The sequence below is a fragment of the Streptopelia decaocto genome (assembly GCF_964273445.1).
Source record: "Streptopelia decaocto genome assembly, chromosome: 2".
NCBI classification, from domain to species: domain Eukaryota; kingdom Metazoa; phylum Chordata; class Aves; order Columbiformes; family Columbidae; genus Streptopelia; species Streptopelia decaocto.
The window spans coordinates 273,940-297,926 of NC_138655.1; the positions used below are offsets into that span (position 1 = coordinate 273,940).

The window sequence follows — 23,987 nt, forward strand, 5'->3', positions numbered from 1 at the left end:
GCGACGGCTCGAGGAGCGCTGCCGCGTCCCACGGGCAGGCAGCGGCAGACGGCTGCACGCGCTACCACGGCGCCCGGGTACGCGCTCGGCTGCCGAGCGCTGCCCTGAGCCACCTCGACGGCTGATCCGCTCCAGACGGCCCGGCCTCAAGGACCCGACGGCTCAGCCGCCATGCGGAAGGAAGGAGCCGAACAAAGCCCAGCTCGCGCAGTGACACCGAGGCCACTTCTGACCCGTGTCACCGCCTGCCCGTCACGGAGGGGTCACAGTGCGCGACAGATGTACCCGCAGGACCCCTCACAGGCCAGCAAACGGGGCCAGGGCTGCCCACACACACCGCACCGGGAGCACCCAACCACAACCTGAGCCCTCAGCCTTCCTTCTCGGTTGCGTCTCCAGGAATCCATCCGCCCAACGGGCTGCTGAGACGGGCCCCGGGAACAGCCGTGGGTGTGGGGGCCTGTTCTGTCCGGGGGCGGGACACCCGCACCTGTCACCCCGGGAACAGCCGCGGGGTGCGGGGACTGTTCTGTCCGGGGGCGGGACACCCGCACCTGTCACCGCGCAGTGACCCAGAGCAGAGAGGGCCGGTACGGACGAGAGGGGCTGCACAACATGGCCACGGCAGGGCCACGCCGGAGCCGCTCGCCACAGCAGGACCAGGCCGGGGCCGCTCGCCGCAGCAGGACGGGGCAGGACCACGCCGGAGCCGCTCACCACAGCAGGACCACGCCAGAGCCGCTCACCACAGCAGGACGGGGCAGGGCCACAGCGGAGCCGCTCACCACAGCAGGACGGGGCAGGGCCACGCCGGAGCCGCTCACCACAGCAGGACGGGGCAGGGCCACGCCGGAGCCGCTCACCACAGCAGGACGGGGCAGGGCCACGCCGGAGCCGCTCACCACAGCAGGACCACGCCAGAGCCGCTCACCACAGCAGGACGGGGCAGGGCCACGCCGGAGCCGCTCACCACAGCAGGACCACACCGGAGCCGCTCGCCACAGCAGGACCAGGCCGGGGCCGCTCGCCACGGCAGGACGGGGCAGGGCCACGCCGGAGCCGCTCGCCACAGCAGGGCCACGCCAGAGCCGCTCACCACGGCAGGACCACACCAGAGCCACTCAGCACAGCAGGACCATGCCAGAGCCGCTCACCACGGCAGGACGGGGCAGGGCCACGCCAGAGCCGCTCACCAAAGCAGGACCATGCCGGAGCTGCTCACCACAGCAGGACGGGGCAGGGCCACGCCGGAGCCGCTCACCACAGCAGGACCACACCGGAGCCGCTCACCACGGCAGGACAGGGCAGGGCCATGCCAGAGCCGCTCTCCACGGCAGGACAGGGCAGGGCCATGCCGGAGCCGCTCTCCACGGCAGGACAGGGCAGGGCCATGCCGGAGCCGCTCTCCACGGCAGGACAGGGCAGTGCCACGCCGGAGCCGCTCTCCACGGCAGGACAGGGCAGTGCCATGCCGGAGCCGCTCTCCACGGCAGGACAGGGCAGTGCCATGCCGGAGCCGCTCTCCACGGCAGGACAGGGCAGTGCCATGCCGGAGCCGCTCTCCACGGCAGGGCCACGCCGGGGCGGCTCTCCACGGCAGAGGGGGCAGGCCCCGGCCTGAGAAGTTCCCTGCTGCAGATCCGGAGCCCTGCGGTTCCACACAGAAACGCCTCGGTCGGACGCAAACACAGGTCCCTGGCAAGGAAATACTCTCACAAATATTTGCTTATGTATGCATACGTACACATAACATATGTATTAAGTGTATGTGTGCATACAAAAATACATGGAGCTTTAGATACAATATCCAAATAAGTGGCAAATTTACAGCTTATGAGACTCGCAATGACTGCAGAGCAAAGACAGTTACAAGTGTTTCCTGCGTTAATGAAGCCACATGAATCTCACCGAGTTCTCCTTCAAAACTTTCACTTGTACGTAAATTCAAAAGGAACAGGTGTTACAACAGTTTGCTGCAGAAGACCGTTTGTACCCAGCCGGAACTGTAATCGTTCCAGAGCACAGCAAAGACATTAAACAGACCTCGCTCTGCGGGGATGAGGTGAACGAGGATATTCCCATCACGGCCCGTGTGAGCGGCCCCGGCCACAGCGGCCCGGCGAACCGGGGGAACCGCGGCGGCCCCGCGGCGGCCCCGCAGCCGCGCTCCTGCTGCCCTGCACACAAACGGTCCTCGTGACGCCGAACAGCGCGAGCTCTTCTTAACTCAGTTTATCTAATGCAAATCGGCTTAATAAGAAAGGAAGTAGGTGAAAGTCTAAACGACAACAAAGGTCCGAGCCAGAGCAGGAGGTTTGGAGACTCGATTTGCTATTGTTTCCTAGACCCTTCTCCTAATTTTAGAACGCAAGGAAATTCCAGGCAGGACATTGTGGTGACGGCTGGAGCGGACACGCTGGGAAATGACGAACCGAGCGCCGATGGCCCGAGCGCCCGGCGCTGCCCGCGGGGCGCGGGGCGCCCAGCGGACCGGCGCACTGGAAAAGACAAGCAGAAATAATCACGGTGTACGATCACTGCAATGCACGGGAAGCACTTATCGACACCACGGCGATTCGAGAGCTGACCGTGGGCAAACCGGGCGCTGTCAACGCTGACGCTGCTTTCACCACTGCCAAGGTTCACTTTCCCAGCTGGGCCATCAAACACCAGGACGGTTCTTGGGCACAGCAGCTGTTCCCATGCTGGTTATTGCAATCTGGTTCCTTGGCACAGCAGCTGTTCCCATGCTGGTTATTGCAATCTGGTTCTTGGGCACAGCAGCTGTTCCCATGCTGGTTATTGCAATCTGGTTCCTCGGCACAGCAGCTGTTCCCATGCTGGTTAATGCAACCTGGTTCCTCGGCACAGCAGCTGTTCCCATGCTGGTTATTGCAATCTGGTTCCTCGGCACAGCAGCTGTTCCCATGCTGGTTAATGCAACCTGGTTCTTGGGCACAGCAGCTGTTCCCATGCTGGTTATTGCAATCTGGTTCCTTGGCACAGCAGCTGTTCCCATGCTGGTTATTGCAATCTGGTTCTTGGGCACAGCAGCTGTTCCCATGCTGGTTATTGCAATCTGGTTCTTGGGCACAGCAGCTGTTCCCGTGCTGGTTATTGCAATCTGGTTCCTCGGCACAGCAGCTGTTCCCATGCTGGTTATTGCAATCTGGTTCCTTGGCACAGCAGCTGTTCCCCTGCTGGTTATTGCAATCTGGTTCCTTGGCACAGCAGCTGTTCCCATGCTGGTTATTGCAATCTGGTTCCTTGGCACAGCAGCTGTTCCCATGCTGGTTATTGCAATCTGGTTCCTTGGCACAGCAGCTGTTCCCATGCTGGTTATTGCAATCTGGTTCCTTGGCACAGCAGCTGTTCCCGTGCTGGTTATTGCAATCTGGTTCCTTGGCACAGCAGCTGTTCCCGTGCTGGTTATTGCAATCTGGTTCTTGGGCACAGCAGCTGTTCCCATGCTGGTTATTGCAATCTGGTTCCTTGGCACAGCAGCTGTTCCCGTGCTGGTTATTGCAATCTGGTTCCTTGGCACAGCAGCTGTTCCCGTGCTGGTTATTGCAATCTGGTTCCTCGGCACAGCAGCTGTTCCCATGCTGGTTATTGCAATCTGGTTCCTTGGCACAGCAGCTGTTCCCGTGCTGGTTATTGCAATCTGGTTCCTCGGCACAGCAGCTGTTCCCGTGCTGGTTATTGCAATCTGGTTCCTCGGCACAGCAGCTGTTCCCATGCTGGTTATTGCAATCTGGTTCCTTGGCACAGCAGCTGTTCCCCTGCTGGTTATTGCAATCTGGTTCCTTGGCACAGCAGCTGTTCCCATGCTGGTTATTGCAATCTGGTTCTTGGGCACAGCAGCTGTTCCCATGCTGGTTATTGCAATCTGGTTCCTCGGCACAGCAGCTGTTCCCATGCTGGTTATTGCAATCTGGTTCCTTGGCACAGCAGCTGTTCCCGTGCTGGTTATTGCAATCTGGTTCCTCGGCACAGCAGCTGTTCCCGTGCTGGTTATTGCAACTGAACAGAACGATCAGAACGTTTGGCTAGAGTACCTGCCCCTCTGCAAACACCCAGGACCTGCGCGCATGCAGCACGGCCCAGCGCAGAATGGGGCCGCGCTGACCTCAGTCCTTCCCAGCCCACCACCCTTGCTCAGGGACACCTACCAGAGATGCCGTTCCAACTGCCTTGCTTCCCGTGCTTTTTTATCGGTATCTTTTATTCCCCCAGGGGAAAAGCCACGGAATAAACCCAGCTGGAGGAACGGCGGGTGCTGTCCAGCCCAAGCCTGGCTCAAAGCTGGGCCTAAGGTGAGCTCAGACCAGGTCGCCCAGGCCTTGCCTGGTCGAGTCTTCCAAACCCTCCAGCGATGGAGGATCCAAAAGTCCTGTGGGCCCAGGGTCCGGCAGTGAACCATCCCGGTCCCGGGGCGCTCCTGGTGTCCGTCCGTCCTGCTGTCGGTCACCACAGTGCCAGGACACCCTGCAGACCCCTGGGTGCTCCTGCTGTCCATCTGTCCCACTGTCGGTCACCACAGTGCCAGGACGCCCTGCAGACCCCTGGGTGCTCCTGCTGTCCATCTGTCCCACTGTCGGTCACCACAGTGCCAGGACGCCCTGCAGACCCCTGGGTGCTCCTGCTGTCCATCTGTCCCACTGTCGGTCACCACAGTGCCAGGACACCCTGCAGACCCCTGGGTGCTCCTGCTGTCCATCTGTCCCACTGTCGGTCACCACAGTGCCAGGACGCCCTGCGGACCCCTGGGTGCTCCTGGTGTCCGTCTGTCCTGCTGTCGGTCACCACAGTGCCAGGACACCCTGCAGACCCCTGGGTGCTCCTGGTGTCCGTCTGTCCTGCTGTCGGTCACCACAGTGCCAGGACACCCTGCAGACCCCTGGGTGCTCCTGGTGTCCGTCCGTCCTGCTGTCGGTCACCACAGTGCCAGGACGCCCTGCGGACCCCTGGGTGCTCCTGGTGTCCGTCTGTCCCGCTGTCAGTCACCACAGTGCCAGGACGCCTTGCGGACCCCTGGGTGCTCCTGGTGTCCGTCTGTCCCGCTGTCAGTCACCACAGTGCCAGGACGCCCTGTGGACCCCTGGGTGCTCCTGGTGTCCGTCTGTCCTGCTGTCGGACACCACAGTGCCAGGATGCCCTGCGGACCCCTGGGTGCTCCTGGTGTCCATCTGTCCCGCTGTCAGTCACCGCGGTGCCAGGACACCCTGCAGAGCCCTGGGTGCTCCTGGTGTCCGTCTGTCCTGCTGTCGGTCACCGCGGTGCCAGGACACCCTGCAGACCCCTGGGTGCTCCTGGTGTCCATCTGTCCCGCTGTCGGTCACCACAGTGCCAGGACGCCCTGCAGACCCCTGGGTGCTCCTGGTGTCCATCTGTCCCGCTGTCGGTCACCGCGGTGCCAGGACACCCTGCAGACCCCTGGGTGCTCCTGGTGTCCATCTGTCCTGCTGTCGGTCACCGCGGTGCCAGGACACCCTGCAGACCCCTGGGTGCTCCTGGTGTCCGTCTGTCCTGCTGTCGGTCACCGCGGTGCCAGGACACCCTGCAGACCCCTGGGTGCTCCTGGTGTCCATCTGTCCTGCTGTCGGTCACCACGGTGCCAGGACACCCTGCAGACCCCTGGGTGCTCCTGGTGTCCGTCTGTCCTGCTGTCGGTCACCGCGGTGCCAGGACGCCCTGCGGACCCCTGGGTGCTCCTGGTGTCCGTCTGTCCTGCTGTCGGTCACCGCGGTGCCAGGACGCCCTGCGGACCCCTGGGTGCTCCTGGTGTCCGTCCGTCCTGCTGTCCGTCACCGCGGTGCCAGGACGCCCTGCGGACCCCGCGAGGCGCCCACCGCGTCCACCGACGGCGGGGAAGGCTGAGCACCTCGTGGCACAACGAACAGCCGAAGAGCGGAGGAGATGGTCATGCACAGAGCCCACAGCCAACAAGGGTACACGCGACATGAACTCAAACTCACAGGCCCCTTTGCAGAACCAAATGTCCCTTTTTGCTTCTGACAGGCAAATATTGAAGCGTGCGACCAACATACACAACGGAAGAGAACGACCAAAAGGCGGGGAGAGCCCCGGCTGTGGCACCGTCACCTGCTGGCCACGGGCTGGGCTCCCGAGCCCCGCTGAGCCGGCCCCCTGAGCCGCCGTTCCGCCCCGTGGTACGTGACACTCACTCCTCTGCCAGGTCCCGGCAACCACAGTTAAACGGGAAAGACTTCTGTCTTAACGACGACTGACGCCTCAGCAACTTTGAGACCCACTTCAGTAATGAAACATGATGACACAGGCAGAAAGGAGAAAGGATGAAACCCCGGTGCGATTATTAACGAGCGTCTTGATTCAGATCACTGCCTTTGGAGTCATTTTATAGATGAAATCTATCAGGCTAGCGGAGCAGAATCACCGCTGTGACAGCCAGAACTACTGTCATCGCAAAGGGAAAGGACGGCAGCTTCAACCTGAAACACCACAACGCGCCGAGCAGAGCGCGATCCTGGCTCGTCGCCGGTGCTGAGGGCAGATCTGCTCGGGGAACGCTTCCCAACACCACCCTGCGGTTTTAGCCGAGATTACCCACAGAAACAGCAACAGGCTCAGCCGGTTCATCAAAACAAGACGCGCTGGTGGCGGCAAACACGGGCTCCACGCGGCAGAGCCACCGCTGGTCCCACGGGGAGCCGGAACAGCGGTGCTGAGGCCCCGCGCTCCCGCGCTGCCGGCGGGCGCCGCTGCGGGACACGGATCCCACCGACGGCGCCGGCGGCGCCGCCCGCTGCGCGGCCCCAGCCCCCGCAGCTTCACCGCACGCCGGTCGCACCGCGGCCCTCTCTGGTCGGTGGGGTGTTCCTGCCCGGGGAGGCAGAGAGAACCGGGGGAGGAAACACCCACCGCGTTAGAAACGACGAGCCGGGGGTGCTCCCCGCGCTGCAGGCGGCGGCACGGCCGCCAAACTGAGAGGGACGCGCCAGCTCCCGCGCAGAGACACAGCCTGACGGTGCCTGTGCCCCCTCCTCACCCCCCGAGTGAGCGCGGGCTGTCCCACCCAAAACCGCCCGCACCAGCCACCTCCTGCTCTGCAGGAGCGAGCGGAGCTGCCACCTCACACGGACCAGCACGAGACGGGCGCCTCGCGGCCCACGGACGCCGGCAGAGCTGCCGGCCACGGTCAGGAACAGCGGTGCTGTACAGTTCTAACGTTACCTTTGGCCCTTGGAAGGCAGCCGCCAGGCTGACGCGCCCCCGGTGGAAACGACTGTGACAGCCCTGATCTAGTCCAACCGCTGCTAACACGGGGTCACCAGAGCACGTCGCACAGGATCACATCCAGGCAACTCTGAATGTCCCCACAGGAGACCCCACAAGCCCCTGTGCAGCCCGTTCCTGGGCCCTGGCACCTCAGTGACGAAGATCCTCCTCGTGTCCCGAGTCTTCGCTTCACTGAGGCTGTCCCAGCGGGGTCCTGAACTGTCCCAGCGGGGTCCTGAACTGTCCCAGAGAGGCTCCTGAACTGTCCCAGAGGGCTCCTGAACTGTCCCAGAGGGCTCCTGAACTGTCCCAGCGGGGTCCTGAACTGTCCCAGCGGGGTCCTGAACTGTCCCAGAGGGCTCCTGAACTGTCCCAGAGAGGCTCCTGAACTGTCCCAGCGGGGTCCTGAACTGTCCCAGAGAGGCTCCTGAACTGTCCCAGAGAGGCTCCTGAACTGTCCCAGAGAGGCTCCTGAACTGTCCCAGAGGGCTCCTGAACTGTCCCAGAGAGGCTCCTGAACTGTCCCAGAGGGCTCCTGAACTGTCCCAGTAGGGCTCCTGAACTGTCCCAGAGAGGCTCCCGGCCTGTCCCCAGAGCTCCGGCTCTGTCCCCGCTGTCGCTGCTCGGGTCGGAGATCCTTGTGCCCTCCACACCAATGCCGAAACCCGTGTGAAGCCATTCCACCCGTCTGGGCAGGGGCACCTGTCCCGTCTCACCCCAAGGGCGCTGTGCCTGATCCCGGGGGAAGGGGACAAGGACACGGCGGTGTCCCCAGCATCCCTGGTGCTCTGCTCTGACCGCCAGCCCCATGCTGCTGCTGGCCTGGACATGGGGACGAGGGCAGACGGACGCCGGGCTCCACAGCAGTTTCTGTGCAGGAGGGGCCGGGGGTTCCAGGGCACAGCTGGGGGTCCGTGCGGGCCCCTCCCCGCTCAGGACACTGGTTCTGCGGGGCTGCTGCAGTGCCAGGCCCCGCGGCACACGGCAGAGAGCGGGGGCTGCGCGGTGCCAGGCCCCATGGCACACGGCAGAGAGCGGGGGCTGCGCGGTGCCAGGGCCCATGGCACACGGCAGAGAGCGGGGGCTGCGCGGTGCCAGGGCCCCATGGCACACGGCAGAGCGGGGGCTGCGCGGTGCCAGGGCCCATGGCACACGGCAGAGAGCGGGGGCTGCGCGGTGCCAGGCCCCATGGCACACGGCAGAGAGCGGGGGCTGCGCGGTGCCAGGCCCCGTGGCACACGGCAGAGAGCGGGGGCTGTGCGGTGCCAGGGCCCGCGGCACACGGCAGAGAGCGGGGGCTGCGCGGTGCCAGGCCCCATGGCACACGGCAGAGCGGGGGCTGCGCGGTGCCAGGGCCCATGGCACACGGCAGAGAGCGGGGGCTGCGCGGTGCCAGGGCCCCACGGCAGAGAGCGGGGGCTGCGCGGTGCCAGGGCCCATGGCACACGGCAGAGAGCGGGGGCTGCGCGGTGCCAGGCCCATGGCACACGGCAGAGCGGGGGCTGCGCGGTGCCAGGGCCCATGGCACACGGCAGAGAGCGGGGGCTGCGCGGTGCCAGGGCCCATGGCACACGGCAGAGAGCGGGGGCTGCGCGGTGCCAGGGCCCCATGGCACACGGCAGAGAGCGGGGGCTGCGCGGTGCCAGGGCCCCATGGCACACGGCAGAGAGCGGGGGCTGCGCGGTGCCAGGGCCCATGGCACACGGCAGAGAGCGGGGGCTGCGCGGTGCCAGGGCCCCATGGCACACGGCAGAGCGGGGGCTGCGCGGTGCCAGGGCCCATGGCACACGGCAGAGAGCGGGGGCTGCGCGGTGCCAGGGCCCATGGCACACGGCAGAGAGTGGGGGCTGCGCGGTGCCAGGGCCCATGGCACACGGCAGAGAGCGGGGACTGCGCGGTGCCAGGGCCCATGGCACACGGCAGAGAGCGGGGGCTGCGCGGTGCCAGGGCTCTGTGGCACACGGCAGAGAGCGGGGGCTGCGCGGTGCCAGGGGCCATGGCACACGGCAGAGAGCGGGGGCTGCGCGGTGCCAGGGCCCGCGGCACACGGCAGAGAGCGGGGGCTGCGCGGTGCCAGGGCCCCACGGCAGAGCGGGGGCTGCGCGGTGCCAGGGCCCATGGCACACGGCAGAGCGGGGGCTGCGCGGTGCCACCAGGCCAGGACGCTCCTCCCTCAGGGGAGGCGGCTGACGGGCGCAGGGCGCGTGCCCGAGGAGCCGGGCTTACACAGCCCAGAGACCCTACACACAGGCCAAGCTCTCTGGAACAACCCGGTGACAAGTTACGCAGCTGCAGAGCAGGCGCCGGGTCTGCGCCATGAGCACGGTCTTCACACCGGAATCGCACAAAACCTTCTTGCCTGTGCAGACAAAACCATCAAGGTGTTCCCAAGCTCTGCAACCCCAACAGCGTGTCCCAGACGTCACCTCTTCCTCAAAACCAGACTGTGACAACACACGCTGCCCGAGACAGCGGCCCAGAGCCAGGGGTGTCTGAGCAGCTGACGCTGCAGAACCGATCGGCCTGAATCCACCTCCGGCATGGGCCACAGGGATCCAGAGCAGAGGTGCTGCCAGCCCTCCCGACCCTGGAAGAGCCAGTGACACCGACAGCTCCTCCTCACATCTTATTCTTACGAGAACCTCCTGTCCCGCTGTCAAACCTGGCTGGTTCAGTCCCGGGGCCTCCAGTGGGACAGCACACATTTAATTAAAGGCAGGATCAGACTGTGTAGCATGAAAATAATTACAGCTCTCGTGCTAATTCAGGAGTGAGGCGCGGGGCTGCTGACCCGCGGCAGCGCACGGCAGAGCCGCGGCCGTGCCGGCGGAACCAGCATGGCAGAGCCGCGGCCGTGCCAGCAGAACCAGCACGGCAGAGCCGCGGCCGTGCCGGCGGAACCAGCGCGGCAGAGCCGCGGCCGTGCCGGCGGAACCAGCGCGGCAGAGCCGCGGCCGTGCCAGCAGAACCGGCACGGCAGAGCCGCGGCCGTGCCGGCGGAACCAGCCGGGCTGCGCCGCCGCGGGCAGGACGCGTCCGTCAGCGCAAAACGCGGCGGCTCGGGCGGCTCCTCAAACATCCGCAGCAAAACCACATCACGTATTCGAGCCTTGTGTTTCGTTCGCATTTTCCTGGTGAAACGCAGCCCATGGAGGAAGCAGCGACTGCTGCATGTGTGTGTGTGTGTGTGTGTGTGTGTGTGTGTCTGCCCTCAGCCCCGGGACCCACAGGTAAGCAGTGAGCACACCGGGTCCCTGCTCCTGCACCTGCGATGAACGCAAGAGCTGATTCCGCCGTGCCCGCGGGATTGCGCTGGGGAGCGCCAGCCGCGCAGAGCGACCGAGGCGGAGCCGCAAGCAAAAGCTGCAAAGCAGAACACTGGGGAGCTGATGAGCTCTGAGGTCAAACTCGGTCCCGCCGGGTCGCCGTGCTCGAAGGCAGCGCCGCGCAGGTGGGGCCGCCAGGTAGATGGACTCCCCCGCGGCGGCCGCGGGACGGCAGCGCGAGGCGGCTCCGGCCCCGCAGCACAGCCCGCCTGCCCGCCCGGGACACGGCTGTGTCCCCCGAGCGCTCGACTCCACACGCCTTGCCCTGCATTGCGAGAAACAACGCGAGCAACGTGCATTCCCAGAACAGCCAGACTCGAGGAGAACCGCTCCACCTGAAATGTAGTGACGACAATGGAGTTAATGGGAGCAGAGGTCACAAAAGTGATTTCTGAGAGATGAGAACATCACTTTGGAGCTCCAACAGAGCAGCTGCAGCCCTGGAGCCATAGGGAGGGCTCCAGCACCGCCGTCCTGGCAGATCCTCACACCTGGGTGTTCCAGAGAGCTCCAGCACCACTGTCCTGGCAGATCCAGCACCGCTGTCCTGGCAGATCCTCACAGCCGGGTGCTCCAGGGAGCTCCAGCACCGCTGTCCTGGCAGATCCTCACAGCCGAGTGCTCCAGGGAGCTCCAGCACCGCTGTCCTGGCAGATCCTCACAGTCGGGTGCTCCAGGGAGCTCCAGCACCGCTGTCCTGGCAGATCCAGCACTGCTGTCCTGGCAGATCCTCACAGTCGGGTGCTCCAGGGAGCTCCAGCACCACTGTCCTGGCAGATCCAGCACTGCTGTCCTGGCAGATCCTCACAGTCGGGTGCTCCAGGGAGCTCCAGCACCGCTGTCCTGGCAGATCCAGCACCGCTGTCCTGGCAGATCCAGCACCGCTGTCCTGGCAGATCCTCACACCCGGGTGTTCCAGGGCGCTCCAGCACCGCTGTCCTGGCAGATCCTCACACCTGGGTGCTCCATGAAGCTCCAGCACCGCTGTCCTGGCAGATCCTCACACCCGGGTGCTCCTCCCAGAGCCTCGTGCCAGTTTCCTGGAGACTCCGCCCAAGCCACCTGCGCAGGTGTGGGACAAGCCCACGGGCGGTGGACACAGCCCCGTGTACCACACCAGACCGGGATCTTCCCAAACAACGGGCCCCAGCTGCAGCAGGTTTCACTCTCCACTCACCGCATTCACCACAGACACTGCACTGGTTCAGCCTCCTCTGGCCACACACGTAACCACGAACACCCGAAGGCAGCAGCTCCGCAGGGTCCCGGGGAAGCAGCCGAACAGCCGGCGCGGCAGCCCGGGACACACGCGGGTCTGCAGCCGCTGTCACAGGAGGGACCGGCCACCTCCCCGTGCTCCGGGGGACAGCAAAGGGGGCTGTCCCCGCAGCCCCCACAGCGCAGGAGGAGGGGACGCTTCCCAGTGCCAGCCCAGGTAGACACGCAGCACGGCCGGGCCGGGGGGGGCACGCGATGTCCCCTGGGGCAGGACGGTGTCCCCATGGGCACGCGATGTCCCCCGGGGCAGGGCCATGTCCCCAAGGGCACGGGATGCCCCCGTGGGCACGGGATGTCCCCTGGGGCAGGACAGTGTCCCCATGGGCACGCGATGTCCCCCGGGGCAGGGCCATGTCCCCAAGGGCACGGGATGCCCCCGTGGGCACGGGATGTCCCCTGGGGCAGGGGGCCGTCCCCATGGACATGAGACGTCCCCCGGGGCAGGGTGATGTCCCCATGGACACGGGATGTCCCCACGGACACGGGATGTCCCCCGGGGCAGGGCAGCAGCACCCCGCACCCGAACACAAGCAGTGCCCACGGCCATGCGCCCCCGAGCCCGGAGCCGGGGTGACCGACCCTGGCAGGCACCGGCTGCCGCGACACAGCCCTCCTAACGCAGACCGGCCGGATTTCCGACTATTTAACCCCACTATCAGGCCCTGAGGAATGTACTGCAGATATATAAAAGTACTTGAGCGTCAGGAACACATTCCAGCTAAGACAAAGCGAGTTGTCTCCAAGCCAAAGGCTGGGCAGCTGCTCCTTCCCAGGCAGTTAAGCCGGACTGAGGAATGCCGACCCCCTGGGCCGGGGGGGCAGCAGCACGGCACGGGGGCAGAGCCGAATCTCTGCTCCAAACGAACCACAGCCCAGCTCGGGGCCACGGAGAGGAAATCCCCGAGCCAGAATTAGAGCACAACGGCACGACGAACACCCCGCGCGGCAAAGAGCTGCGGGGAGCTGCACCGACTGCAGTGCACGGTGCCGGCTGCAGCCCGAACACGGCGCAGCGCCAGCACCGCGCACGCAGCAACCAGAGCACGGCGGCCTCACCCGTCCTGCACGGTGACAGTGTCACCGACCCCTGTGCGGTGACAGAGCCGGCGGCTCCTGCGCGGTGACATGGAGCAAACGCGTTAATCTGGAGAGATCTGTTAATCCCATCTGACAGGACAGCACCTGTGCAGCTGAAGGAACCAGCCTAACAAACCCAGGCCGAGCAGCATCCAAAGAGCTGCCCCTTCTCACCTGTCGCACCGCTGACCTCCTCCCGGGGCCAAGGGGACCCCCCCGCCAACCCAGCTCTCTTCCTCCAACCGCCTTCCCACCAAAGGAAGGTCAGCTGGCAATTACAAAAACATAATTCACTTATCTGTAACGCCACAAATATTAGCAACAGGGAAAAATGCCAAGAGTTAGACAATAACCTGTCTCTATTGTTTCAGATAGGACTGTATTTTCTTGAGGCAGAAAATCATATCACCCTGCAAGTTTATACAACAGATGCATCTCCAGCACCGAGTGGCACCACAGAACAAACCAACCCCAACAAATGAGCTCTAACCCCAAAACTGGGAAACCGAGACACGGCGATGAGATGAAGTTCACTAATGGTGCAGAGCGGGGCATTCGGATCACAGCAGACTGAGCGCCCACTAACCCTAAAACTGGGAAACCGAGACACGGTGATGAGATGTTCACTCATGGTGCAGAGCGGGGCATTCGGATCACAGCAGACCGAGCACCCAGGGCTCCGGGGAGCACGGCCGGGCGCTGGAAAAGGCTCCAAGAGGGGTAAAGTGTCCTCGTGCGGAACGGGACAGCAAGAGATTTGGACACAAAAGACAAACAACCCTGAACAGGAAGAGCACAAAGAACAGGAAGGTGCCCGAGCAGCTCTCGGGGAACAGCTCAGCTGTCCACCATTAAATCCCCTGGACCAGAGATGGAAAAGGAGGCAGAAGCTGCAGAGAACCTTGCGATGCGCGAGCTCCATGGGCCGCCACGTCCTCCGCCGCGCGCGCCGTCCGCCCCGCCGCCGCGCTCCTGCACCGCCGCGCGCCTGCACCGCCGCAAGCGCCGCGCTCCTGCACCGCTGCAACTGCTCACACCAGGAACACCCAGCGGAACATACAGAACAGGTCAGAGCAGACCTGAAGAGGTGAACCCAGCCCTGTCTCTACCTCTGACCATCAGTGACGCGCCACCTAAATCACTCCTGGCAGGTGTTCAGACAAGAGCCAAAGGGAACGAGCCGAGACCTCGGAGACGCGCAGATGGGGCCACTGCAAGCGCTCCGCGGGGATATCCACCGGGACAGCGCCGTCACGCTTCCCAGACGGCGCCCTGCGCACGAGCGGGGACCGAACCAGGGCAGGAGCTGCCGCCGAGGTGCCCGAGGCTCCGAGGCACCGCGGGCGTGGGACACGTTACCGGGCACACTGCACACACACCCAGAGATCCACAGTAACCAGCACACCGCACACACACCCAGAGATCCACAGTAACGGGGCAGCCGAGCCCTGCCGAGGCGCCTGCCCCGCTGCCCGCCGGCGCTGCACACGGCCAGCGTGCGGGGACATCTGGGGAGGCAGCACCATTCAGGCCACAGGCGCCTGAGCCTTCTGAGCGCCTTGCTGCACGGAGCCTCTCTGCCGCCCAGCACGGCTCTGCCCTCCACCGTGAGGCTGACCCGAACGTGCCCAGACCTGAGCTCCTCCGGCACCCAGCGGGGCCACCACCGCCCCAGCGCGACGCCGAGCACACAGCTGGCAGCTCCCGGACAAGGAAATACCAATAGTCAACTCTTATTTGTAGACCTTAAAGCATAAAATCACTTCCGTGCTCTCTTCCCTGTTCCCTTGCTCGTATGTCCAAGCTCCCTTTCCCATAACGGAGCCTGTGCTCAGCTAGCACCACTCCAGCATGAATCCTGCACCCCCAAGTACACCCAGGATTTATATGACAGACGAAAGGATGAGGGTGACACAGCCTGCATTTATTGCAACTTCTGGGTGACAGCACACCCAGAACACCCTGCTGGAGGAGCAAAACCACATCCATCTGTCACACCAACTCGGGCGGCTCCCGAGCTCCTGCAGGAACGGAGCGGGACGCCAACTCCGCGCACAGGTCTCCCAACGAGCAAGCAAAACCAGTTTCTTGACTGGATTTGTTAAACAAATGCAGCTCGCAGCTCTGACAGGGCCCGCGATGCAGGGAATTCACAGGCAGGAGGAGGCGCCCGCCCCAACCCCAGAGCCGCCCGGTCAACCACGGCCGACCCGCCGCCGGCTCCCGACTCCCTCCGGGAAGGGCCGGTAGTGTGGGGAGGCTGACAGGAGCGGCTTCGCTCCTCCGCGGAGGGGAAGAAACCCTGAGATCCTCCTCGCACGGCCCAGATGCCAGGAAATTAAATGCTGCCCTTAATTAGCTTTGCAAGGCCCCACCTTGTCTTGGGAAAGTGACACTCGGGTTTCACCGCGGGCTGCAGCCCATCACCCTGGTCCCGGCAGCCGAACCGGAGCCGCTGGAACTCGCGCTAGCGCAGAACCGGCCTCGCCAGCCCAGAACCGGCCTCGCCAGCCCAGAACCGGCCTCGCCGAGGCACCAACAGCAGCGAGCCGGCACGGGAGCGACCTGCCCCGGCCCCAACGGCCCCTGCCCCAACGGCCCCCTGCCCCGACGGCCCCTGCCCCGACGGCCCCCTGCCCCGACGGCCCCCTGCCCCAACGGCCCCCTGCCCTGACGGCCCCCTGCCCCAATGGCCCCCTGCCCCGACGGCCCCCTGCCCCGACGGCCCCCTGCCCTGACGGCCCCTGCCCCGACAGGCCCCTGCCCCGACGGCCCCTGCCCCGACGGCCCCCTGCCCTGACGGCCCCCTGCCCCGACAGGCCCCTGCCCCGACGGCCCCTGCCCCGACGGCCCCCTGCCCCGACGGCCCCCTGCCCCGACGGCCCCCTGCCCTGACGGCCCCTGCCCCAATGGCCCCCTGCCCCAATGGCCCCCTGCCCCGGCCCCAGCGGCCCCAGCCTCTCCCTGCTGCTCTGCCCAGTGTCACAGGATCACAGACTGTCCGTTTCTCAGTTCCCTGCCCCACACCGACCTGTTCCCCGCTCCCCTCCCACACCGGCCCCGCTCCACCCAGCGTCACTCCGACCTCTCCCTTGGCTTCCCACACCCGGACCAGCACCCGGGATCCCTGCGATCGCTCAGCGCTGGGCTGCGGCGGGCCCCGCGCCACTCTGAGCTCCAGAGCTACACGAGAAAGTTTACACAAGTTCAGGAAAGAAAAGGACCAGTTCACGGAGGAGAACCTGCCCCAAATGTGTGTGCAAAGTCACCGTGGTGCTGGTGCTGCCCGCCCAGCGCCGGCCGGGGTTCGCGTTGCTCCGGGCTCACCGTGCGCGGGCGGCGCTGCCTGCGGCCGCCGCGGTTCCCACGGCCGGGCCGGGCGCGGCAGAGCCTCGGCGCCTTCCCGAGCGCTGCAGGCGAGGGGCAGAGGGAGCACGAGCGCCCGAGCGCCGCGGGAACGGCTGCGGACGCTGCGCCTGGAGACGGGGACAGGAGCGGGACCCGCGGTGCTCCCGGGTCCAGCCCCGCCAGGTCCCTCCAGCGAGGCCTGCGCCTCTCAAGTGCCCGTGGAGAGCGGAGCGAAGGAGTCAGGTGGTGTTTCAGCTCTAATGTAATGGTTTAGCAGGCTGTACCCCAGCCGAAGGACTGGCTCTTGAGCTGCTGCTGCGCCACGCGGTCCCGCAGAAATCGCTCTGTGCAAGACGCTCCCTGCTCGGGAACCAGACACCCTCGCCAGGAGCACATGAACTCCCCAAGTGGAATTTATCCTTTCCCATTAAATCGAGCCGCATCGCCCCGGCAGCAAATCCCTGCAACAAGGCAGCAGGTGCTCCCAGCACAGATCTCATCTATCACTTCAAACAACCAGAGCAGAGCCACCATAGTGAGAGATCTGGACTCCAAACAGGCAAGATTCCACGTGGGACCAACAGAACGGCCGCGGGGCGGAGGGAAGCGCGTTGGGGCTGCGGGACGGAGGACGCGCTCCCGCCGCGCTTGGAGGGCGGGCGGCGGTGTCGCCCAGCGCGGGCAGCGGGATCGGAGCAGGAGCAGAGCGCAGGGGACACACACGTTCTGGTGCAGAGGAAACGGTGCCGCAGACAGAGCGAGAGGGCGCCGGTGTCCCTGGGCTCCGGAGCCGGCGGAATGAAGGCAAACAAAAGCAGGTCGGGGGGGGCCTGGCAGTGCGCGTGGGGTAAGGAAACCCACAGCACTCTGACACCTTTGAACGTTTTCGACGGCAGTTGCTCGCTAACTGTAAAACAAGACGACCTCTCCAAAAGCCGCCTCCACATGGACCCTTCCCCAAAGAGTCCTGCTTGGGCCCTTCAGAACACGCTTGCTCTGGGCAAACTTGCTCCCAAGCCTGCGGGCCGTCTCAGTTCACGGTTTCTCAGTGATCTCCGCTCGGCGCTCTCTCCTGTACCCCACGGGCACATCTCGGGGTCCGGCTCCTCCTCCCAGCAGTGGGCGCACAGCCCGCTCGGTGAAACACGCACCCTGGGGGTTCGCACGGATCCTCCTGCCGGCCCTCGCACAACAGGCGCCTTCACACGGATCCTCCTGCCGGCCCTCGCACAACAGGCGCCTTCACACGGATCCTCCTGCCGGCCCTCGCACAACAGGCGCCTTCACACAGATCCTCCTGCCGTCCTTTGCACAACAGGCGCGTTCACACGGATCCTCCTGCCGTCCTTTGCACAACAGGCGCCTTCACACGGATCCTCCTGCCGGCCCTCGCACAACAGGCGCCTTCACACGGATCCTCCTGCCGGCCCTCGCACAACAGGCGCGTTCACACGGATCCTCCTGCCGGCCCTCGCACAACAGGCGCCTTCACACGGATCCTCCTGCCGGCCCTCGCACAACAGGCGCGTTCACACGGATCCTCCTGCCGTCCTTTGCACAACAGGCGCCTTCACACGGATCCTCCTGCTGGCCCTCGCACAACAGGCGCGTTCACACGGATCCTCCTGCCGGCCCTCGCACAACAGGCGCCTTCACACGGATCCTCCTGCCGTCCTTTGCACAACAGGCGCCTTCACACGGATCCTCCTGCCGTCGTTTGCACAACAGGCGCGTTCACACGGATCCTCCTGCCGTCCTTTGCACAACAGGCGCGTTCACACGGATCCTCCTGCCGTCCTTTGCACAACAGGCGCGTTCACACGGATCCTCCTGCCGGCCCTCGCACAACAGGCGCGTTCACACGGATCCTCCTGCCGGCCCTCGCACAACAGGCGCGTTTGCAGCGGGAAAGGGCGCCTGCCCCGACCCAAACCTCTCCCCCGCCTCCCTCGGGAGGACACGCACACGGGTCGCGTTGCTGCCTGGCGGAAGGGCCATTTATTTTCAGTTTCATCCCATATCCACCTTGTGTAACGCGCAGATTCTTACCCCTGTGTCAGGTATCTGTCCTACCCACATGCCCCCGACAGTGACATCCTTTACTAAGGCCCCTCCTGCGCGTGGGACCAGAAGCGCCCCTGCACCCTCCGGCCACTCCGTCAGCGCGAACCCCGGGTCTAACCCTGCGTCCTGGCTCCACAAACCGCTCGTCTCCTCACAGACTGTCCTGGCACCAGCGGGAGGGACCTGCCGGGGCTGGAACCGGGAGCACCGCGGGTCCCGCTCCTGTCCCCGTCTCCAGGCGCAGCGCCCGTGGCCGTTCCCGCGGCGCTCGGGCGCTCGTGCTCGCTCTGCCCCTCACCTGCAGCGCTCGGGAAGGCGCCGAGGCTCTGCCGCACCCGGCCCGGCCGCGGGAACCGCGGCGGCCGCAGGCAGCGCCGCCCGCGCACGGCGAGCCCGGAGCAACGCGAACCCCGGCCGGCGCTGCGCGGGCAGCACCAGCACCACGGTGACTTTGCACACGCGTTTGGGGCAGTTTCACCGCCATGAACTGGTCCTTTTCCTTCCTGAACTCGTGCAAACCCTGAACATCCATTATGTCATATGGCGAGAAGTTCCACCCTTCAGCTTAGCGACTCTTTGCAAGAGAAATGATTTCACTTATTCTGAACGGAGCCCCTTCTGGTTTCACTCGCTGCCCTCCCGTCCTCGTGCAGGCAGAACCCTGTGGCCAGCGGCTCCCCGCTGGTGCCATTTGTGGCACTCCAGGCCTCTGTCACCCAACAGGAACGCCACCGTGCTTTCCAGACCTAAGAGATCTCGTAAACGTTTATTTTCCTCGTGCAAAAGCTGTCGCATATTGGGTCCGACCATGCTGTTTTCTGCTCCTCGTTCTCTGCACCTCTCCTGACTTTACTACATCTCCTTTGAGACCAGATGCTCATCTGTCTCTTCTTGGTTGTTTTGGTGCCAGAAAAGTCTAAAATGTGGGGGAATTCACAGAGCAGAGAAGGAACCCACGACCCAGGACCACGGCGAGAGCGCTGCTGCTGCCGAGCCAGACACACAGAGAGCTGCGGCGAAGGAGCCGCCCAGAAACACCGGCTCCGGGGCTAACACAGGGACAGACGCAGCACCTGCCCCACAGCCACCATATCACCTGACCGCGCTAAAGGCAGATCAGCTCGTGTTTATGATCCAACGAGGCCCTTCAAAAGCCGCCCAAGCGCAGGGACGCCTCAGCCCAGACGCGCTCGGTGCGCTCGCACGCGGGACTGCGGCGCTCAGGACGTGCGGCGGCCAGGCAGCGCGGGCCGGCAGGATCACCAGAGCTGGCAGGATCGCCACGGCCGGCAGGATCGCCAGGGCCGGCAGGATCACCAGGGCCGGCAGGATCACCAGGGCCGGCAGGATCACCAGAGCTGGCAGGATCACCAGAGCTGGCAGGATCGCCACGGCCGGCAGGATCACCAGAGCTGGCAGGATCGCCACGGCCGGCAGGATCGCCAGGGCCGGCAGGATCACCGCGGGCCGGCAGGATCACCGCGGGCCGGCAGGATCACCAGGGCCGGCAGGATCACCGCGGCCGGCAGGATCACCGCAGGCCGGCAGGATCACCGCAGGCCGGCAGGATCACCAGGGCCGGCAGGATCACCGCGGGCCGGCAGGATCACCGCGGGCCGGCAGGATCACCGCGGCCGGCAGGATCACCGCAGGCCGGCAGGATCACCAGGGCCGGCAGGATCACCAGGGCCGGCAGGATCACCGCAGGCTGGCAGGATCACCAGGGCTGGCAGGATCACCGCAGGCCGGCAGGATCACCGCGGCCCGGCAGGATCACCGCGGGCCGGCAGGATCACCGCGGCCCGGCAGGATCACCGCGGCCGGCAGGATCACCGCGGCCGGCAGGATCACCGCGGGCCGGCAGGATCACCGCGGGCCGGCAGGATCACCGCGGCCGGCAGGATCACCGCAGGCCGGCAGGATCACCAGGGCCGGCAGGATCACCAGGGCCGGCAGGATCACCGCAGGCTGGCAGGATCACCAGGGCTGGCAGGATCACCGCAGGCCGGCAGGATCACCGCGGCCCGGCAGGATCACCGCGGCCGGCAGGATCACCGCGGCCGGCAGGATCACCGCGGCCGGCAGGATCACCGCGGCCGTGCCGCCATCAGCCGCCTCGGCGGGACGGGCCCGCGCTCGCTCATCCCGACCTGCGCACGACACACGTTCTCCAGCTACAGAAACACCGCACCTGACGTCCAACAAGAGCACAGGATGGAGAGGCGCGGTGAAGCGCCGCGGCAGCGCCCGCACAGCCGGACAGACAGCGGCCCGGCGCACAGCACCGCGGGCGAGCGGGAAAGACACACGGACGCAAAAACGTGAGACAGCAAGAGAGCAGCAGCGTGCGTCTCTATACAAGAGTTTGTTTAGGTAGGAATGCAGGAATCGCACGGTTTCACAAAACTGAACCACATTATTTTGGCCTGGATCAAAACCTGGGTTTTGGTTGGCACTGGGTTTTCTTTTCCAGATTTCACGGTGGGTTTCACAATGCGTCAGTAATTACTATAAAGAGCAACTTTAATCAAACGGTCGGTGTGTATTTACTGACTCCCCTACTCCCCTCTCTGGCGCAGGTAACACGTAACTCACTTGTAGAAAGCAGCACAGTTTCCACAGGGGACACGGGTGAAACATCCTCCGGAACAGCCCACGGCCCGTAACGCCCGGCGCTCCTCCCTGCCGGGGCAGCGGCACAGCCCGGCTGCGCCCGCGCCGCCCTGCGCTCCGGAGCCGGCACAGCACCAGCGTCCTGCCGGGCGGCACCCGAGCTCGGCCCGCGCCACGGAGCCAAACCCGCCGGGAGCCGCGGATCCCCCATCGCATCCACGGGAACCGCGGATCTCCCACTGGATCCGCCTCCCATCGCATCCACGGGAACCGCGGATCTCCCACTGGATCCACCTCCCATCGCATCCACAGGAACCGCGGATCTCCCACTGGATCCGCTTCCCATCGCATCCACAGGAACCGCGGATCTCCCACTGGATCCGCCTCCCACCGGATCCACAGGAACCGCGGATCTCCCACTGGATCCGCCTCCCATCGCATCCACGGGAACCGCGGATCTCCTACTGATCCACCTCCCACCGGATCCACGGGAACTGTGGATCTCCCACTGATCCACCTCCCATCGGATCCACAGGAACCGCGGATCTCCCACTGATCCACCTCCCATCGCATCCACGGGAACCGCGGATCTCCCACTGGATCCACCTCCCATGGCATCCACAGGAACCGCAGATCTCCCACTGGATCCGCCTCCCATCGCATCCATGGGAACCGCGGATCTCCCACTGGATCCACCTCCCATCGGATCCACGGGAACCGCGGATCTCCTACTGATCCACCTCCCACCGGATCCACGGGAACTGTGGATCTCCCACTGATCCACCTCCCATCGGATCCACAGGAACCGCGGATCTCCCACTGGATCCACCTCCCATCGCATCCACGGGAACCGCGGATCTCCCACTGGATCCACCTCCCATCGCATCCATGGGAACCGCGGATCTCCCACTGGATCCGCCTCCCATCGCATCCACAGGAACCGCGGATCTCCCACTGGATCCACCTCCCATCGGATCCACAGGAACCGCGGATCTCCTACTGATCCACCTCCCACCGGATCCACGGGAACTATGGATCTCCCACTGATCCACCTCCCATGGCATCCACAGAAACCGCAGATCTCCCACTGATCCACCTCCCATCAGATCCACAGGAACCGCGGATCTCCCACTGGATCCACCTCCCATCGGATCCACGGGAACCGTGGATCTCCTGTCCCCTGGCCCAGAGGAACTGGGAATCTCCCATCGGATCCACACGGGAACGGCGGATCTCCCATCAGATCCATGGGAATCATGGATCTCCCAACGGATCCACGGGGGAACCGCGGATCTCCCATTGGATCCATGGGAACCACAGATCTCCCATCAGATCCACGCGGGAACCGTGGATCTCCCATTGGATCCATGGGAACCGCGGATCTCCCATCGGATCCATGGGGGAACTGCGCATCACCCATCGGATACATGGGAACCGCGGATCTCCCATTGGATCCACGCGGAAACCACAGATCTCCTGTCCCCTGGCCCCGAGGAACCATGGATCTCCCACGGGATCCACAGGAACCGCGGGTCTCCGGTCCCCTGGCCCCGAGAAACCATGGATCTCCCACGGGATCCACGGGTCTCCGGTCCCCTGGCCCCGAGGAACCATGGATCTCCCACGGGATCCACGGGTCTCCGGTCCCCTGGCCCCGAGGAACCATGGATCTCCCACGGGATCCACGGGTCTCCGGTCCCCTGGCCCCGAGAAACCATGGATCTCCCACGGGATCCACGGGTCTCCGGTCCCCTGGCCCCGAGGAACCATGGATCTCCCACGGGATCCACGGGATCCGCGGGTCTCCGGTGCCCCGGCCCCGGGGAACGGCGCCAGCGCGGCGTGGGCAGCACGGAGGGTTTATCTCCAGCGTTACCTGCGCAGACGGATTCCGCAGCTCAGTGGAATTGTGACAGCGGCTGCAAGCGCAGCCTGAAGTCCCGGGTAACAAGGACAAAGCGCCTCGATTGCTCTCAATGAACTTATCTGATACCTTGTGTGGTTTAGAGGTCAAAGCAGCGTTATTAAACTGACCCTGCGCTTTGCTGAGCCCCCAGGACACCGGAGCTGCCGCCCCCGCCCACTGGCCGGGGCTCGAACGGCGACGAGTACCCGGCACCCCCTGACCGGCACCCCCTGACCGCCCACCCCCGACCGGCACCCCCTGACCAGCCCTGACCGGCACCCCCTGACCGGCACCCCCTGACCGGCACCCCCTGACCGCCCGGGGCTCGAACGGCAACGAGCCGGCCCAGCACCCCCTGACCGCCCAGCCCAGCACCCCCTGACCGCCCAGCCCAGCACCCCCCGGGCCCGCGGAACGTGCCGGGGTCCCCGCTCGGCCCCGCGGGTCCGGCCGCCCCTGCGCTCCGCGGCCGGGGCCGGGCAGCCCGGGGCGGGCCAGGGGCGCGGCGGAGGCCGCTCCGGAGCGGGTCGAGAGGGCCGGGGCAGCGCCCCCGCTCCGCTCCCGCGGCGGCCCGGGCAGCAGGCGGACGGGGCGGCTCCCGGGCCGGGGCGGCTCCCCAGGCCGGGCCCGAGGCCGCGGCCTCACCTTGGGCAGCTCCCGGAGCTGGTTGGCGTCCAGCAGCAGCTCCTCGAGCGAGCGGCTGTAGCGGTAGATGTCCTCGGGCACGGCCTGCAGCGAGCAGTGCCGCCGGTCCAGCGCCTCCACGTGCCGGTTGCAGCGCCAGAGCGGCGGCATGCAGCGCAGCATCGCGCCGGCCCCGCGGCGCCGGGCAGCGCCGGGCCCGCCGCGCCCAGAACGGGCTGCCGGGGAGGGCCGGGTGCGCGGGGGGCGGGCGCTGCCGCAGCGCCGGGCGAGCGGCGGCCCCGGTTCCGCCGATCCGGCCGCGCCCCGGCCCCGCCGCCCCTGGGCCTGCCCGCCGCGCCGGGCCCGCCGCGCCGCTCGGTGCTGGGGCCGCGCCGCCCCCCGCGAGCGTCCCTGGGAAACCGAGGCCGCTCCCGCCCTGCCCCGCGCCGCCCCGCCCCGCCCGCCCGGCCGCCGCGCCCGGGAACCGAACC

The 23,987-nt window shown here is 65.8% G+C and overlaps 1 protein-coding gene across 18 annotated transcripts in view; it reads right to left on the minus strand.

Annotated features, from left to right (window-relative positions):
* SCRIB (scribble planar cell polarity protein) overlaps window positions 1–23,724 on the minus strand; it is a 141,581-nt gene extending 117,857 nt beyond the window's left edge. For all 18 annotated transcript variants that reach the window (XM_082046716.1, XM_082046706.1, XM_082046707.1 and 15 more), the window contains exon 1: window positions 23,518–23,724. In XM_082046716.1, the coding sequence (XP_081902842.1) occupies window positions 23,518–23,679 (162 nt within the window). In that variant the 5' untranslated portion in view covers window positions 23,680–23,724. The remainder of the gene's footprint in view (window positions 1–23,517) is intronic.
* Between the last annotated feature and the right edge of the window lie 263 nt (window positions 23,725–23,987).